At 41.9% G+C, this 18,195-nt stretch overlaps 3 protein-coding genes and 1 long non-coding RNA gene across 5 annotated transcripts; 2 read left to right on the top strand and 2 right to left on the bottom strand.

Annotated features, from left to right (window-relative positions):
• Positions 1-1,921: 1,921 nt before the first annotated feature.
• On the bottom strand, positions 1,922-2,718 carry LOC139552329 (uncharacterized). Its single transcript, XR_011670415.1, has 2 exons — positions 2,423-2,718; positions 1,922-2,311 (listed from the first exon to the last, which is right to left on the bottom strand). It is a non-coding gene; the product is annotated as an uncharacterized lncRNA (long non-coding RNA).
• On the top strand, positions 2,060-4,360 carry LOC139552325 (sepiapterin reductase-like). The gene is made up of 3 exons (XM_071363952.1): positions 2,060-2,405; positions 2,716-3,006; positions 3,786-4,360. The coding sequence occupies exons 1-3, from the start codon at positions 2,060-2,062 to the stop codon at positions 3,974-3,976; spliced, it is 828 nt and encodes a 275-aa protein (XP_071220053.1). The 3' UTR covers positions 3,977-4,360.
• A 2,938-nt stretch (positions 4,361-7,298) lies between these two features.
• Positions 7,299-15,869, top strand: LOC139552324 (histone-lysine N-methyltransferase SMYD1-like). Of its 2 annotated transcripts, XM_071363950.1 has the most exons (10): positions 7,300-7,539; positions 11,538-11,714; positions 11,916-12,123; positions 12,342-12,472; positions 12,549-12,587; positions 13,720-13,915; positions 14,609-14,701; positions 14,787-14,950; positions 15,058-15,226; positions 15,380-15,869. In XM_071363950.1, exons 1-10 carry the CDS (start codon positions 7,406-7,408, stop codon positions 15,446-15,448), a joined length of 1,380 nt encoding a protein of 459 aa, XP_071220051.1. In that variant the 5' UTR covers positions 7,300-7,405; the 3' UTR covers positions 15,449-15,869. The 2 variants fall into 2 exon arrangements, with proteins under 2 accessions (XP_071220052.1, XP_071220051.1); XM_071363951.1 differs by lacking the exon at positions 12,549-12,587 and having other exon boundaries at positions 7,299-7,539.
• Positions 15,870-15,939: 70 nt separating this feature from the next.
• LOC139552327 (fatty acid-binding protein, liver-type-like) lies at positions 15,940-17,658 on the bottom strand. Its single transcript, XM_071363953.1, has 4 exons — positions 17,532-17,658; positions 16,530-16,702; positions 16,113-16,202; positions 15,940-16,027 (listed from the first exon to the last, which is right to left on the bottom strand). The coding sequence occupies exons 1-4, from the start codon at positions 17,596-17,598 to the stop codon at positions 15,977-15,979; spliced, it is 381 nt and encodes a 126-aa protein (XP_071220054.1). The 5' UTR covers positions 17,599-17,658; the 3' UTR covers positions 15,940-15,976.
• Positions 17,659-18,195: the final 537 nt, after the last annotated feature.

Here is an 18,195-nt window from a genome sequence, read left to right as displayed (position 1 = left end):
CAATAAAGAAATGGAATAAATTAACTGAGCAAACCAGAAACGTTTCAATACATAAATTTAAACATTATTTTAAAACGATTTAAATATAATACATAGAAATGTTGTGGGACTTTAGTATATGAAGAATCAATATTTTTTACATTGAGTATTTATTGGGTCATTATGTTAGTATATTATGTATGTTTGTAATAGTGTGTTATATGTGAAAATGTGTTCGTATTATAAATTGTATTTGAATGTTTAAGGACTCTTGGAAGATTAGTCCAAAAGAGAATCAAATCAAATCAAATATCATGACTCTCATACTTTGCCCTTTTCCTTTATGGTTGATATTAACGACGAAAGGAGATATTATCTGTCTCTCTCCTATTGCGTACCACTGTTAAATACTGTGGAAAAAACATGGAAAATAAGTACTTAGAACTACCAATTATTATAGATAAATATTAAAGAAAAGGGTAAACACAACACTGGACTGAACCCCGTAATTGTCAAACTAATAATAATGTACAACAATATAGAAGATACATGACTAGAGGTTATGCAATATGGGTGTATATCCACTGCATGCTTCTTAGGTGTGTAATTGACATGACCAAGGAGCTATTGCAAATGTGAAACTATGAAAAATGTACGTTACAGCGCGTGATTTTACAGTAAACAAACAAGAGTGTGCAATATAGAAGGGTAGTCAGCGGACATTAGGTCACATGACCAAGGAGCTATTGAAATTGTACATTTTGAAAAATTCATGTAAAACCATGTGAGATGAAAATGGACAAACTAAAGGGTGTGCAATGTGTAGGCCCACTGAGTGGACATTCTGAAACTTGTTGGAAGTCACCAGGTCACATGACCAAGGAGCTATTGAAATTCTAAATTTAGATTTTTTTGTTGTAAAACCATGTGAGATGAAAATGGACAAACTAAAGGGTGTGCAATATAGAAGGGTAGTCAGTGGACATTCTGAACCTTGTTTGAAGTCACTAGGTCACATGACCAAGGAGCTATTGAAATTCAACATTTTGAAAAATTCATGTAAAACCATGTGAGATAAAAATGGACAAACTAAAGGGTGTGCAATATAGAAGGGTAGTCGTTGGACATTCTGAACCTTGTTTGAAGTCACTAGGTCAAATGACCAAGGAGCTATTGAAATTCTACATTTTTGAAAAATGTATGTAAAACCATGTGAGATGAAAATGGACAAACTAAAGGGTGTGTAATATGAAGGCCCACTCAGTGGACATTCTGAACCTTGTTTGAAGTCACTAGGTCCCACGACCAATGAGCTATTGAAACTTTACATTTGGAAAAATTCATGTAAAATCCTGTGAGATGAAAATGGACAAACTAAAGGGTGTGCAATATAGAAGGGTAGTCAGTGGACATTCTGAACCTTGTTTGAAGTCACTAGGTCACATGACCAATGACCTATTGAAATTTGAATGTAAAAAAGTTTGTACTTTGTTTACGCTCCCTAACTAATTCAACTAGGAATACAAAATGCTGCTCACATTTACACATGTTTATTAGCTTTGGGAAACGAATTAATGTCCAAATCGTGAAAATAAGACCTATGCAATGTTGTGCCCAATTTTTCCAACATCATGACACTTATTTGGAGTCTGTGGCTCAAGTGGCTATTGAGGTTTGAAAGCGCGAATATCCGTCGAATATCCAACTTGAAACTGTCTTTACCTCTGTTGTCTTATCTTATATTTTCATTCGCTTTAATAATGTAGCGATATCGCGGATATCGCGGACATCGCAACAATAAGATACATCATTGATAAGAACACATTTTGGCCAGGACAGCCCACATCTAGGCATATAATAAAACATTTGCTTATTAATTTTAGAAACTAAATCGCGAATTTGCTTGAACACCATAAAGTGGGCGGGATAAGAGGCGTGCACATTTTTCATGTTTATTTTTGGCATCCATATCCGTTCCTCAATCTAATCGATTTGAAAAATTAATTTAAAACGGTTCTTTACAAAACTCTGCCAGCCTTCATAAGTATAAGCTGTAGCTCTCCGCTCGCATTTCACCAAAATGCAGGCCAATGGTATCTCCAACGTAATTTTACCAGAAGTGAAGGACCTAGGGAGAGCGCTGTGCATCATCACCGGGGCGTCCAAAGGATTTGGCCGAACCATAGCGAAAGAGATTTCCCTGTTGCTCAAACCGAGGTCGGTGCTTGTTTTGGCGGCTCGCTCCGATGAGAAATTGCGGGAACTCCAGGCAAATTTGGCTTCGTCGGATGCGGGCAGGGCAGGGTTGGTAACTCGTTGTGTTGTCGTAGACCTGGGAATGAAAGAAGGGGTGGAAAGTGTCATCAGGGCGGCGAAAGAGATTTCCTCCGAGGATATTGACCATCTCATACTGATAAACAATGCTGGTAAATTATTCATCCACCTGTTACTGCCTTCCTGCTTGCTTGACTTCCATACGTCTACTAAGTATGACAATTATCCAACAAAGTGTTCAGTTTACAGATTTTCAAATTAGGTCTCATGATTTATACATCTTTAGATACTAATTTATTTATTAATCAAATCTAATTGTATTTGATTGTGCTCATCAAATCTCCCAAAAATTACAATATAGTCGGTCTATACAGCCTAGTAGGCCTAGTCCACACACTGTAATTAAGTGATATAATTCAACCGTTGTATAATCTGACATTTTCCCATTCCCCTCCCCCTCAGCCTCTCTGGGAGACGTGTCGCGCTATGCCCAGAGCTTCACCAACATGGCGGAGGTGGACTCCTACCTGTCACTCAACGTAAGCTCCGCCCTCAGCCTGACAGCCGGCCTGCTGCAGGTGTTCCCACGACGACAGGGGCTGCGGCGCTGTGTAGTCAACGTGAGCTCGCTGTGTGCCCTGCAGCCCCTCCCTTCCTGGGTGCTGTACTGCACAGGCAAGGCAGCCCGAGACATGATGTTCCGTGTGCTGGCAGAGGAGGAGCCGGACCTCCGTGTACTCAACTATTCCCCAGGTAGCTTTAGGCTATAAACCCCTGATAAATAAAACAATACACATCAGGTATACACTCCTGAACTGACCTTTATTCCAGTTATACATTTTTTTAAAAGCATATGAAATTGACTTGGTCATCGTTCATGTGTCTGTCAAGAGCCATTCAACCTTCGCCTGGCTGACATGACCCATGTGACTTACAGCGCAGGGTGAGGCTGTGACGACACTGGTCTGGAAAGGAGGCTGTTAATGCGATATGCGCTCAGAAATTATGCGACATATTTGATTGGATCCCTGAAATGTTTTTTTCCCCCTCTAGTTTTTTGGATTTGAAAATCCAACCATTTTAATGGAAGGGGCGGTGCCCTGGGGCTGTGTGTGGGTGTTTGAGTGAGAAAGACAGAGGATAGTCAACCAGTAAAAGCACAGCCCCCTTCATTTTCAATGCATTGTGCCGAGAACATCAGAGCCATTTCAGACTCTGAAGTCAGGAGGACTTCGAGAGTTTGGCATTAGCCAGACTAATTCAACCTGGCATTTGAGATGAAATTAATCCCCAGGTAGTAAGACTACTGATTTTGAAATAGAGCACTGAATGGACTTATTATGGATGTCTTTGACCTATGAACCTAGCTATGTTACAGTCAGGCCTGGGGTCAATTCAATTTCAGTTCAGCTGAAATTTACCCTTGAAACGGATCATCATGACTTTGCACATTCTCACGATATTGCAATTTTTGTCCTTTCTAACATGACCATCCAGTGACCAACCTAGATCCTGTCTCTGTGTTTCTCTAGGTCCCCTGAACACGGACATGCAGGTGGAGGCCAGGGACTGCACGGCAGACCCTGACGTGAAGAAGTCCTTCTCAGTCATGCTCTCCCAGGGTCAGCTGCTCACCTGTGAAGACTCCTGTGCTAAGCTAATGAAGGTGCTGCTGGAGGATGACTACCCCTCCGGAGCACACCTTGATTTCTATGATCTGTAGGGAGAGAGGGGGGAACTAGAAGACACAGTGGGGCTCAGACTGGAGATGAATATTTCTGGTGTAGGTACAATTTTATAGCCAGAACAACTGGTACTGGTTCAGATTAGTTAGTTCGCTTCAAAGATGGTTTTGGGTTAATAAGATCTGATTCTAAACCTGTTTTGAGTGAACCTTTTACCGAATCAGAAGGAAACATGGAGAAGGAAGGTTGAAGATGTTTCCGTCATCCAAAGCCATAGGCCTACTGTAGTTACTGAGTTTGGCAAACTATCCTGAGTCCATGTTAGGGCCTAACATTCCATCCCATGACAGTACTGTTCTAATTTGCCTTGGAACTTTTGGTACCAAAATAGCATATATTAAAGTACTTTATCTCAAAGTTTACTGAACTCTAAACTGTGCATTTTCTGATCTGCCATTTCCTAGTTGTTAGTGGCGCTGATATGCTCGTGTTTGTACGAATGGTCACAGCCTAACAAAACCAATGAAATCAAGTAAAGGCTGCAACTTATTGGTGATTTAACGTAGATTATTTCTTGTTCCTTATATGATCATATGTGTATACTTGAATGGTGCCTTGCATAACCTCTGCTTATATGTAGATCTGTTTTTGTAGTATAGATGTACCATTCAAAATCATTTATATTTATTGAGACCAAATTTACTGCTGTTGAACAGCATAGGTGAAAATAATTGCTTTATCTTCCTGTCTGCACTTTTATTAATGCCTTTGCTTTTTAAGAGTTGTAGCGCTCTACTTGTGGCATTTCATGGAGATATTCCATATGTTTATCAGTGTTGTGGTGAAATCCTGCACAGAGCCTTCACCGTGTGCTACCACTAACTTCTTCATGATTGGTGGGTTCCCTGTGGGACGGTTGAGCTAATGTAGACTAATGCGATTAGCATGAGGTTGTATGTAACAAGAACATTTCCCAGGACATAGACATATCTGATATTGGCAGAAAACTTAAATTCTTGTTAATCTAACAGCACTGTCCAGTTTACAGTAGCTATTACAGTGAAAGAATACCATACTATTGTTTGAGGAGAGTGCAGTTTTGAACATGAAACGTTATTAATAAACAAATTAGGCACATTTTGGCAGTCTTAACCATTTCCCCCCAAAATGCAATGGTTCATTGGATCAGTCAAAAACTTTGCACATACACAGCTGCCATCTAGTGGCCAAAATCTAAATTGCACCTGGGCTGGAATAATACATTATGGCCTTTCTCTTGCATTTCAAAGATGATGGTACAAAAAAAAAGTGTTTTTTCTTTGTATTATCTTTTACCAGATCTAATGTATTATTCTCCTACATTCTTTTCATATTTCCACGAACTTCAACGTGTTTCCTTTCAAATGGTACCAAGAAAATACATATCCTTGCTTCAGGGCCTGAGCTACAGTCAGTTCGATTTGGGTTGTCATTTTAGGCGTAAATTGAAAAAAGGGGGCCGATCCTTAAGAGCTTTTAAGAGCGCACCAGCTATCAAGGAGGAGGAAGTAAATGTTTCTTCTGTGTGTGTGTGAGCTCTCGGTTGGAGCGACAGACAAACCAACAGTGTATTGGACAGACAGGCAGATGAGAGCAACTGCAAGCCGGAAGTTAACAGCCAAGACCATTCTGTCTGTCGCTCTGTCTCTCCAGTGCTTTACGCTGGAGTGGACTTTTTAGTGTTCAGTGTGGTTGGAAACTGTAAATGCGCTGTTGACATTTTTGTTAAATAGTGTGCATTTGAGTACTGTATATTGTTTATAATTGTTGTATTCTCATGTAACCGTATGGATTGATTTGTGTATTGGCTTAAAATAGTTTGGGGACATTTTAAAGGCCTTTTATGTATTGAACCACACACACCCATTAATCTAACCCACTCCCTTTTCACTCTGTCAGGAATAGAGATACTTTTGGACACCCAGGCAGATGACTGGATTTGGCTATTTCAGCCATACCTGTTGCTGACAGGTGTATAAAATTGAGCACACAGCCATGCAATCTCCATAGACAAACAATGGCAGTAGAATGACCCATACTGAAGAAATCAGTGACTTTCAATGTGGAACCAACAAGTCAGTTCGTAAAATTTTGGCCCTGCCAGAGCTGCCCCGGTCAACTGTAAGTGCTGTTATTGTGAAGTGCAAACAGCCAAGAGCAACAATGGCTCAGCCGCGAAGTGAAAATCATGTAAAATAACAAAATTCCTGCAGTTTATTTTTATTTGGAAACTAATATTATACTCGTTTGACTGCTTACATTACAGTATTCACAGTTATTCTGCTGTTATGAAGTCAAATGCTTTGTGGAATGATCTTAGATTCACAGATGGTGTTGCATAGTTTTCTACTCAGCTGATCAGTGTTTCATTTCTGCAGCACCAGACCAGTCAGACCTTTGAGTCGAACAGGACAAATAGGGTAAATGCTCTGAGCCACTGTCTCAAGTCTCTCCCATCTTTACCTTCCAAATAACATTTGCCAGGAGCTACATGTGACACACACACAAATCCTATCCTCCCCCCACTGCTTTTCTAACTTCTCTTCCCCCTCACCTCTTTCCCACACTCCCACTGTAAACAGTCTGTCTTCACAAGGCTGTGTAATCCCAGAAGCATCCTTGCTTCGTTTAGGTGGTGTTCTTTCAGAGTATTAAATCACCCTGTGAAGTGAAAGGGAAAATATGACCCATGCAGCATATATTCAAAATCTGTCATTGTCAAGTCCTGGTTTGTTTAGACAGGATATTACAGCATTCTATAAATCATGACATTCAATTAGGTTTTATTGTTTGGTATTAAATAGGGCTATCCTATATAACTACAAATTACAGAACAATGTATTTAATTACACTTGACCATTCTTCATATATGACAGTCTTGCTGTCCTTGAGATGTATATATTTTGACAAAAGGGAGAAAGGGACACTGAATGAGAGGAAAGTGTGAACAGCCAATGTGAATGAGCCAGACACAGAAAGCAGAGAAGAGCAAACTGCAGACTGTGGTACTGACAGATATGGTAGCTAGAGTGAGAACAAAAGCAACAGAGAGAAGTGTTTGATCAGGCCTCTTCAAAGTCAGTTGCCTCCTACCTCCCCAAACAGAGACAGACAGACACAGCTGCCAGACCAAAATACCCCTGGGGCCTGGCCTCAACCAACCACAAAGAAGGGGATGACATCCAGGCAGACCTGTACAACTCTCCCCCCTATGGAGTAAGCCTTCCCAGGACTTCCACTCTCAAGGCCCTAGACTCCCACAGCCCCCCCCCCCCACACAGATGGTACAGTCCCAGGAAGGCCAGTCTATTTTTGGAGGGTGGGGTCAGGTGCTGAACGTTTTTGAATCGCACTCCAGCCAGCACTACTCCTTCTCCCTCTCTTTTTAACCTCTATCTGTGAGCTGTTCCAGTCTTGTCCACTTGGTAATGACCCTGGATATGGACAACATAGAGGTGTTTGATGCTGGGGAGAAGGGCAGGGGTCTTAGGACCACCAAAGACCTTTGGGCTGGGGAGGTAGTGTTCGCTGAGCCCAGCTTCGCTGCAGTGGTCTTCGACAGGTAGGGCCCAATGCATGGAGATTTGAGTCATAATGGCAAAATCTCTCAGTGGCATGCACACATCCATTATTTCTCAGTAATAAAGCCAAATTGAATGCACAAATGATACCTACATGGTTCCTGTATCAATGCATATCTTTAACAATTTGAGATTGTGGTTCTTTTTATTTAAAAAAATACATCCATTCTGCTATGTCTTTGACAGGTAGGGCCTGATTCATGGTGGCCATGTATAGTATTGGTATCTCATAGTGGCATGAGCATATAGTTACTCCTCAGGTGCTGGGTTAAAAAGGTTACCTGCTGTTCAAGTATTAATGTAAATCATTTTAATATGTTTAATATTACAACCAAACAAAATATTCTTGAAATAAATTGTAGTTCAGTTTGTCCAAAACTTCACATCCTGTTTAAATGCTTGCAGATAGTCATGTTGACACACTTTCAGTAATGTGCAGTAAAGTGATGTCACATTGTGTGTCCTTTGCCTCCAAGAGTGCAAAATTCATGATTCAGCATTATTCTTCCCAAAGTGTACTTCCCAAAATTGTGGCTTTTCACAAAGAAAAACGTCAGCATTAGAGCGGATTGTTCAGCTCATCGTGCAGACTTGTATGATTTGAGAGGTCCTCAGCATTGGGTTCAATGTTGGGTATAGTGTAGTAGGTGCCCAAGCTTTGTAAATCAACATGGAGCTAGTGTAAATGACGTCACGGTGCTTGCTTAGCGAGTACCACTTCATCCCGATTCAGCCCACACCTGACGCAAACTCGGGACCTCTGCCTTGCTAGCACACGTGACCGCCCTCCTGAAGCGCCTTACCAGTCAGCGCCACGCGAAACGCTAGATATTCGCAGGTGCAGGCCGAGGAGTAACTTTCACACATATGTTACACTAGATCATAAAAAGAATCCCATGTTTTTACCAGGCAGGATTCACTCACTGTCAATGTTTTTGGTCCAGCCCTGAACCTTTTGATGGAGGAATAGCAGGCCGTAAAAAAAAAAATGCGGGCTCTGAAATAAAATTGCAGGCTGTTAAATAAAATAAAATAAAAAACACCAGTGTTCCTTTGGACCATGTGCTCACCGCGAAACCAGCGGTCCGGCTGTTTGACTTTGCACCCACCGGTTTATATAGCCAGTGGGGCACGTTGAATTTGTTTTCGCGCATGACTCGTTAGAAGGAGCTTTGACAAAACCGCACAAAATGACTGGCGGAAATTAATTGAATGCATTTGTGATATTCTTCCTATTAATTTGGCTCCAGCCTTGCAAAGGCTTGGGATTTTTATTTTACCTTTATTTAACCATGTAGGCCAGTTGAGAACAAGTTCTCATTTACAACTGCGACCTGGCAAATATGAGCAATTATGACCCAATTCCTGAACGCTAAGAGCTGCATTCTTGCTGTCCTACCAACTGCTAGTTCTTATATGGCCCCACACTGGTCCTGCAGCATAAGCAGGCATATCGGTGACCAGCATTCCAGCAGATATAGAGACCGTGACCTCTCACTACACACACACACAAACACAGACTGCACTGAACTGAAAGTGTGGTCTTATTCATGGACCATCCAACTGTACAGTAGTAGATGGAGGTTTAACAAGATTGATACACTGTATATTGTAATACCCGTTTGTGTGTTTGTTGCTTATCTACAACACGTCACCACCAAAGTGACATATACTTTCCCCCCTACCCAACGTCTTACTAAAGAGCAGACGTACATGGGCTTTGCTAGGATTTGAGAAAAGGAATTTTAACAGCTAAATGCACCAACCTGGTGCACTTTGAGATGAACATTGAGAGATTATATCAACTAAGAATGAAAAGCCAATACCATATAAATACAAGACATTCAGGTAACTCAGTAGCTACTGTGGGTCTCTACTCTGGAACACATACATCTACAGCGTATTGCGAAAAACCTCCATACCACTCAAACTTTAAACATAGACTCTGACCTGTTCAATGACCCAAACTGCTTAAAGAAAATCATCATAATAATCCAATGACTCAGTTCACTTTCAAAGGAGAGATGTGCCAGACCTTCACAATGTCGAAGTACAGTGCATTCCACTGAATACATGCATTTCAGTACTATATTTACTCCAATATTAACACATTTATTTTAAAATAGGGATATCATTGACCATCACACTATTTTGTTTTCCATTTTAGGACCCTAGGCGTATCGGAAACAAATCTGTCAAAATTATGTTATGACGCTTTTGAATCTGGCCTTATAAATAACACAAAGATGTCAAATCAGGTAATGATTTACCTGATTTAAATCTGAATTAAATATGCTTTCAAGTGATTGAAATGTATCAGACAGGTATTGGAAAGTTCAGGAAAGCAGAAGGAAGATCATCAGGCAGTCATTTCATATTTCTTAGAAAAGAAGATCACATGTGTTCCTGAAGCTTTTCAGCATGCCAACAATCAGTGCAGGCATTAACAAACTAGTTATTTCTTATTAGACACACTCCCAGACACCCATGGGATAAACTGTTTACACACACAAGCCCATTGCTCGTCTTCAAGATGTGGCAGTTTATTTTAAGCAACCGCTGTTTAGTATTATGTTTTTGGCATTGCTGTGTCACTTACACATCTTTCTAGACCTATTCTAAAACTTTTTGCAGACCTTGGGTTAAAATTGTTCTAGAGGGTCTAGCCTACACAGTAATGTCCAGAGCAGTAGGACATGTTTATCCAGGAATATTGAATGTGTGCCACAAATGTTCTATTTTTATATACAAAAACATATTGTACTCACCGGCCTTCACCTTAAGGCAAAGTTCAGAGATCAAGGAAGTTGTGTACAACATGAATGTTCAGAAAGTAGGTTTGAATGCTGCTAGATTATTATTATTATTGATATATATTTTTTTTAGGAAGTCTGGCCTCATGTATTGTGATTTTTTTACTTTAGAAATTAGATCTCGGGTACCTGTTTGTTGGCACATCAGAGGGAGTGAAAGCTGGGACCAGTCAGGTGCCTGTCTACATGGGCGTTTTAAGAATGTTGTTGTTGAGGGGCCCCCCCTTGAGGGGACGTTATGTTTATCCAACAATTGAAAATATGTATTTTATGTAAGTTTTTATTTTGAGGAATTTATTCAATATATAGGCTGTATAAAGTGGGGGCCCCTAGGCAGCTGGGGCCCGTTTCAATTGAAAACTATGAAACTACAGGCACAATCACAAAGAGAATTACAGTATGCATTGTTTTAAGGTAACTTTGTTGTTGTCCACATTGTTTAAATATTTTGATGTGTGCTTGATGTTCAACTGTCATAGGTAGAGTAAATCATGTACTCAGTTTACTGAACAACTAAGCGCCTTTATAATAAGGCGACAGAAATATAGGCTAGTTCTCATATGACTAGTAGACCAAGACCTTTCACCATAAATAGCTAAAGTCCTCCCAGCTATGGATGAGGCTAATAGCTTAGCCACTGAACCCCACAAATATAAATATACATATATCATATGCAGTGATATAATGGTGGAGCTCGACAAGTACATGGAATGACAGTGGAAACATTCTCAGATGAAGTACAAAGAGTTTGAGAGAAAGAGGGATGAAGCAGAGAGAGAGAGATGAAAGTGAGAGAGACGTGTGGAAGGTGTGTGGAGAAGGTGTGTCATCATGTTTCTGTAATGTCATCTCAGAATAGCCCATTATGTAAATATATCACACAAGTAATACGAGCCAATATTTTGGGGATATGTATGATGACACTGAAAAAGGGTGAGGGGAAACAAGAGGATAGCCATGAAAGACCTATAGAAAAAAAGGAAAGATGATGAAGTAAGGAGTATCATCCACTGGTTATTGCCTTGCTTTGTTCATATCTAGCCCATATGAAATGATAGTTAAAGTACCAAGGATAGGAGGGAGCATGACTGCAACAGGGTTTAACTACAAGAGTGCCAGGGGGCTGGGCAACCATAAGAAATCATGACCTCTAACCCTCCCCCCAGTCTGTCTCAGCAGGTGTGCCATAGCTGCTTCCGTCGCCAGGCCAACCTGCACCGCTGCGCCCAGTGTAAATTCGCCCACTACTGTGACCGAACCTGCCAGACTGCATGCTGGGATGAGCACAAGCAGGAGTGTGCCGCCATCAAGAAGTACGAAAAGGCTCCTAATGAGAATGTACGGTAAGGAGGCAAGGAGGGAGAGGGTGAAGGGAGGGTGAGGAGAATGAGAGAGAGTTAAAGAGAGGAGGTGGAGGAGGAAGAAAAGGGGAGTAGGAAGAGAATGGAGGGAAAGGGGAAGTGGAAGAAATACTGTGGTGGGTTGTCAATGCCTTAGCATTATAGAGTTAAATCAACTTGCCAACTCTCCCTGTTCCTCTCCAGTCTTACTGCCCGTGTGCTGTGGCGCATACAGAAGGACACAGGCATCGTGTCGGACGGCCAGCTGACTTCTGTGGACCAGCTGGAGGACCACGTGGCCGACATGCTCGCTGATGACTTCAAAGAGCTCGAGATCGACATGCAAAACTTCCAGGACTACTGTCCCAAAACCAGGCATGGCAAGGAGTACATCTCACACATCTTTGGCATAGTAAGTATCACTGAGTTAGTCATCTTACCATCCAGTTCTCAAACATTGGCACAGTACATATAAGATCACTGGTTAATCTATTATGACTATAGTATGTGTTATTTTACTCTATGTACTGTGAGGTATTGTCATCATTAACCTCTCCCTCTATCATTCATTCTCTCTCCACTTTGTTTCTGGCATTCTCATTCCATCTGTCCCTCTCCCTCCATCTGTAGATCAAGTGTAATGGCTTTACTCTGAGTGACCAGAGGGGTCTGCAGGCAGTGGGAGTGGGTCTGTTCCCTAACCTGTGTCTGGTCAACCACGACTGCTGGCCCAACTGTACTGTCATCCTGAACCATGGCAAGTATGTATCCCGAGAGAGAAAGATAGTGAGATTTATATGTGATTTGTAAACTTTATGACTGCATCTTCTCTTCCAGTCAGTCAACTCTGAACGCAGCCTACCACTCTAAAAGGAGGTGGGTCTGCCTGTCTGCTTTGAGCTAACGTCTAACCTTTGAACCTTGAACAGCCGATCCTCAAAGATCTCTTCAACACCTGTTATAAACCTCTATCACTGGATGATAGTGAGGAAGTAAAAACAGAACTGTACCAAATTACACTCATGCATTCTAACCTTGACTGTTACATTGATGTGATTTTCCCTATATTTCTAAAAATATATATTTGTTAGTAGCTTACAGGACTATTTTGCTCAGTGAACAAGATCAAAAGATTAATTGTCATAAGTCTCAAATTTAACCCCTAGGAGGGAAAAACTAAATATGAAACTCAACAAATTGGGTCTAACTAAAACATATCGCATGGTTTGTTTAGCTCCCAGTAGGACTGAGTTGCTGTCCTGCTTAGGGCTTTGTTGAGTGGAGTGTGTCTATTGTGAGAAACTGTGTTCCATTTCAGTCATCTACCTTAATATTACTTCAAAACATCCCATCATAACAAGAATGCATTAAAAAAAGAAACATTTAGACTGCGTGCATTGTGTTGGTGATGACCTGATGTGTTATTGGTCATCTGTCAGTGCAAAATGTTTCTTCAAGTTGAGGGAAATGGAAACCCCCACGGTCTCTGCAAGCCGTGGGGGTTGTCGATGTTTCTCTAAAGCTTAATTTATTGCTCATCAGGAGCCAACAGTCCAAGAAGTTATAGAACTCTGAACGATCAATATAACCTTCTCTGAACTTTGAGCAGCCAGGATTATCCAATCAGTGATGTTTATGTTTGCTGACTGGCAAATGAATGCTTCACAGTTTCCTATCTCCAAAAGGCTGCCATGTACCTGGCAAACTATGTCAATGCAATAGCTTTCCTGCACTTTTGCTATCGTAGCAATTGAGGGAACATTTGTAGGATGGCTTGAACTCAGTCACAGCCCTACCCTAACAGGGAAAGCACACTACCACCTTTGCCATAAAAGATCCATAGACCTCCTAGGGGCTACACTACCCCTTTACCCTCCCCTATGGTTACTCCCATGACATCAACTTCTCTAGGGCCTGTTCTATGGTCCAGCATGTGACATTTAGAGCTGATCCTAGAGCAGCCGGTACACTAAGGCCCATGGCTAACCATGCCGCCCTGCTCCCCCAGGATTGAGCTGCGTGCGCTGAGTAAGATTGCTGAGAACGAGGAGCTGACGGTCGGCTACGTGGACTTCCTGAATGTGTCAACGGACCGCCAGCGCACCCTGAAGCATCAGTACCACTTTGACTGTACCTGTCAAACCTGCAGCGAGCACCTCAAGGATGACCTAAAGATGGCTGCCAAGGAGACCGACGGAAACAAGGTGGGGAAAGTAGTGGCGGGTTAAGGACAAGGTTGGTGTCAATTCCTTCCATTCCAAACAATGGGCTTCTGGGTCCCTGGACCCTGCCATACCCACACTCACGTTGGGCATGTAACTCTAGCAAGCAGATGGGCACCGCGCAGCGTATAATCAGAAGCACATTTTAAAATGATCATACATCTGAGGGCCCAGTGGCCTAAAACACTTCAGCCTAGTTACTATTCAGTTGAGTCAAGTTCCATGCTTCCCCTCACCCTTAACTCAATTGTGCTTCACATGATCCCCACCCTAAACATCAGCTGAGACCATAATACATGTAGCAGTTGATAAGAAAAAGTTATTCTGGTTATCTGTATTTGGTCACCTGATGCTGAATTCCAATTGATTGAGACATTGCTAAATCCTATGACTAACTCCCTCAGCACGACCACGTCTTTAGACACGGGTCAATGACATACATTATATATCCATGTATAGGCATTGACAATTAGGTCACCAGGTGTGTGACTACTTACTGGACCAACACGTTGAGCAACATGTCCTTCAATGAAACATCAAGTTGTGGCTGTCACTTGTGGTTGTCTGCAGTAGTGCATTTGTCATGAGCTTTATTTTACTTTCAATGATCAGGAGTGAATGATGTGCATGTTCCCTAAATAGTCCTACACTAACACTTGTTTAAACTATTCTCAGCCCTCTGATGAACTGGTAAAGGAGGTACAGGAGTTCAGTTTGGAGTGCTTGGCCAAGGTTGAGGCAGCTCGCACTGCTGGCAACTTCCATGAGGTAACAATCCCATCCTTCACCATTAGGAACGGCTTTGGAGCTTCATAAATAACCACTTCTTGCCCATATTACTCTCCCTCTATAGGTGGTGAAGCTGTGTCGTGAGTGTCTAGACAAACAGGAGCCCGTGTTGGGTAACACACACCTGTACCATCTGCGTATGCTGAGTACAGCCAGTGAGGTGCTGTCCTACCTGCAGTTCTTCTCAGAGGCTGCAGAATACGCAGGCAGACTGGTGGAGGGCTACATGTGAGTGATGGGGAAAGGAGACCAGTGTGCCCATAAGATTAGCATGTCTAGCATTGAAATCACATTCCTTTCACTTAGCCTTAACTAAATCTTTATCCCCCGAGCAGGAAGTTGTACCACCCAAATAATGCTTATTTGGGCATGGCCACCATGCGGGCTGGCGTGACCCACTGGCACGCAGGGCTCATCAAGGTTGCCCATGAAATGATCTGCAAGGCCTACGCCATCCTCATGGTCACCCACGGACCCAACCACACCATTACCAAGGACCTTGAGGTACCGAATACCTTAAGGTCATTAACTTTTTGATTTAAACAAAGGCAGCCCTGTTCAGTAGAGGACAATGTTAGATTAAATAGAAATGTGTAGAATGTCTGGTAGTGTTAACTCAATTGCTACCAGACTTTTGACCCCTGACTTGTTTCCTAGTCAATGCGTATGCAGACTGAGATGGAGCTGAGGATGTTCAAGCAGAATGAGCATTCTACCACGGCATGAGAGGCTGCCCTGCAGAACAAGCCCATGGCTGAAGCAATCAGTGTTGAGGACAACATAAAGGCCCTCAGCCACAAGCAATGAGCTTCTGTAGACACAGCATTTCAAGGGTATGAGAGTGGTCACCAAATCTACCCAGAAGTATCACTGTTCTCACATTGAAAGTGGGTTACACAAGTTTTGCAACAGCTAGATATTCTGTTGGAATATATGTAGTTAAGTTCCTGCTTTTAACATTGAGATTTCCATCTGTATGAACTACAATATACAAGGAGGCCTCATCTACATCTGTAAGGCTCAAAGTACATGTGAATTCATGATTGCTCCCACCTTTATGCTAGTAAACATTGAATCAGTGTACCAACCATGTGCCTAAGTACCATGTGAAATATTGAATGTAAGAGGTAATAAAAGTGAAAATTGATAGTGTCATCTAGTGCTATATACTGCAGCTCAAGCTAAAGAGAAATGTTATAGACAAACCACAGTCAAAATACACTTCCTTCATTTATTCAAAGAGGGTTGAGATCCCTAGATGCGCTTGCTTATCCTCTTGTAGACGATGGGGCCCAGCGTCATCGTCTGGAAAGGCACACAGATTAGGGTCTACAGCAGTTACATTTTGCTACAGTTCCAACCCATGCTGGTTCAACAACCACATACTTACAGCGATAATGGTGTCCCCATTGAATTCAGTGACAGACTCAATGCCCTTCAATGAGACCATTAGCTTGTTCCCAACCAGATTCACCGTAGACTGGGGAAGGGCAAAGGAGTCAGTGCATGACATGTAGGAGTAAAACTGCACTACAGCTTGTCATAAGCAGGTTTAACACCAATCATAAAATTAAACAGCTGATGTTGGGAGAGAAACTTCATTGAGGGCAACCAGACTTTTGCACCAGCACTAAGGAAACAGCTTATCATGAGCAAAAGTTGAACTGGAAAGAGTAGCTGCATACTTTAGCCCTCAAACACCATAATAGCCCACCCATGTTATTTATAACGCAAATACAAGTTAACCAATGTTCAGGTGTGCACACAAGGCCAAGTAATTGCAGGCATGACTAGTTGACCAACTCACCTTTATCTTCTCTCCAGTCAATGTCTCCAGCTCAGCCTCCTGGCCGACCGTGAACGAGTTGACCATGACCTTGGTGCCTGTGGTCACGGTCACTTTGAAGTGGTCTCCATTCTGCTCAATCTCCGACACGCTCTTGATGTCCTTGCCCTTCTGGATGAGATCATCTGGCAAACCTAAGTGTTGAGGAGGAACATGTTAAAAGGGGTTGGCAGTACACATTTTACTACGTATACAAACTATGACTACTTATTTAAAACTTAGTACATTTTACTTTTCAGCCTATAGCCTTTCGCAATGGTGTGCAGGTTCTCTTTGGATTACACCTCCATGCTTTTCAATTTGGGAATTTGTAGTCAAGACAACATCTTTAAATTTAAGAATAACCGTAGCACCATAGTTAAGATGAGAAACCCAACCGACCTAGCAGTATTTTTGGGTGTAGGGGTTATGCTATTGGTTACAAATAACCATTGAGCTAAAGTGCAAAGAGTACCTTAACTGACATAGCTAATCTTACAGCTGCATGTGGGTGAAGGACATCCAGTACAGCACTTTAAGTGGCCATCAAACTATTGTAGAGGTTTAAGTTATAGCAGAATTTGCTATAAATAAGTCCAAGTTTTAAACTCTCAAATTGAGCTGTAAAAAGACTAATTCCAGAACATTATATATTGATTTTGTCAAAATTAGGTAAGCAAAGAATTAATGGCAACTGTATAGATTGTATTGGTATGTTCAGGGAGCAGTGACAAAGTTTAAACAAAGATAACAAAAAGTTAACTGACCAACTATGACAGCCCACTAAATATTGTTTTGCCAATTTATATTGTTGATGTTCTGTTGAAAGTCAGAAATTGGCTTATCTATCCTTATAAAAGTGTGACAGTGAAAATTGAGAAGATAGCACCACAGAACAAAATACTAACTGTTTGCACATTCATAAGAGGCTGTTTTATACTGTCTATGATAAGAGCATAGCCCTATTAATAGTTTGTTACTTACCAATTGCCTTCATGAAAGGCTCAAAATTCTCCTGAGATTCAAGCTGATATTTCCCAGTGAATGCCATCGTGAACTAAAGAGCGGATGGAATGTAGGAGACCCTTCTACCTCTATATACCAAAGACCGGGGTAATTATTAACCAACAGATAGATACATCAGGTGACTTAATTACTACGTGGCCATCAGGTGACTTAATTACTACGTGGCTTCAGGTGAGCTCATCCATTGTGAAACGCGTGAGCGACAATTAGCTGGTTCTCCCACAGCTGCAACCCGGGGACTTCAATCAAGCAACTTCAACTGTGCGGACGATAGTTTCAAGCTAATTTGGAAAACGTTTATTGGTAAGGGCGAATTAGGCCTATCACTTGGCCTATGACTGATTCACAGAGTCATCATCTTTGACTGTTTGTGTGCGTATGTAACGGATGTGAAATGGCTAGCTAGTTAGCGGGTACGCGCTAATAGCATTTCAATCGGTTACGTCACTTGCTCTGAGACCTGAAGTAGGGTTTCCCCTTGCTCTGCAATGGCCGTGGCCTTTGTGGAGCGATGGGTAACGATGCTTCGTGGGCAACCGTTGTTGATGTGTGCAGAGGGTCCCTGGTTCGCGCCCGTGTCGGGGCGAGGGGACGGTTTAAAGTTATACTGTTACATTGATGC

Source organism: Salvelinus alpinus, chromosome 24 (assembly GCF_045679555.1).
Source record: "Salvelinus alpinus chromosome 24, SLU_Salpinus.1, whole genome shotgun sequence".
In the NCBI taxonomy this organism is placed as follows: domain Eukaryota; kingdom Metazoa; phylum Chordata; class Actinopteri; order Salmoniformes; family Salmonidae; genus Salvelinus; species Salvelinus alpinus.
This window is presented reverse-complemented; position numbering and strand designations above follow the sequence as displayed.

Coding starts and splice junctions, on each gene's coding strand:
- LOC139552325 (XM_071363952.1), top strand. CDS start 2,060: ATGCAGGCCAATGGTATCTCCAACGTAATTTTACCAGAAGTGAAGGAC. Junction 2,406..2,715: donor CATACTGATAAACAATGCTG/GTAAATTATTCA, acceptor CCTCCCCCTCAG/CCTCTCTGGGAGACGTGTCG. Junction 3,007..3,785: donor TGTACTCAACTATTCCCCAG/GTAGCTTTAGGC, acceptor GTGTTTCTCTAG/GTCCCCTGAACACGGACATG.
- LOC139552324 (XM_071363950.1), top strand. CDS start 7,406: ATGACCCTGGATATGGACAACATAGAGGTGTTTGATGCTGGGGAGAAG. Junction 11,715..11,915: donor GCTCCTAATGAGAATGTACG/GTAAGGAGGCAA, acceptor GTTCCTCTCCAG/TCTTACTGCCCGTGTGCTGT. Junction 13,916..14,608: donor AGGAGACCGACGGAAACAAG/GTGGGGAAAGTA, acceptor AACTATTCTCAG/CCCTCTGATGAACTGGTAAA.
- LOC139552327 (XM_071363953.1), bottom strand. CDS start 17,598: ATGGCATTCACTGGGAAATATCAGCTTGAATCTCAGGAGAATTTTGAG. Junction 16,703..17,531: donor GCCTTTCATGAAGGCAATTG/GTAAGTAACAAA, acceptor CTCAACACTTAG/GTTTGCCAGATGATCTCATC. Junction 16,028..16,112: donor ATGGGGACACCATTATCGCT/GTAAGTATGTGG, acceptor GTGCCTTTCCAG/ACGATGACGCTGGGCCCCAT.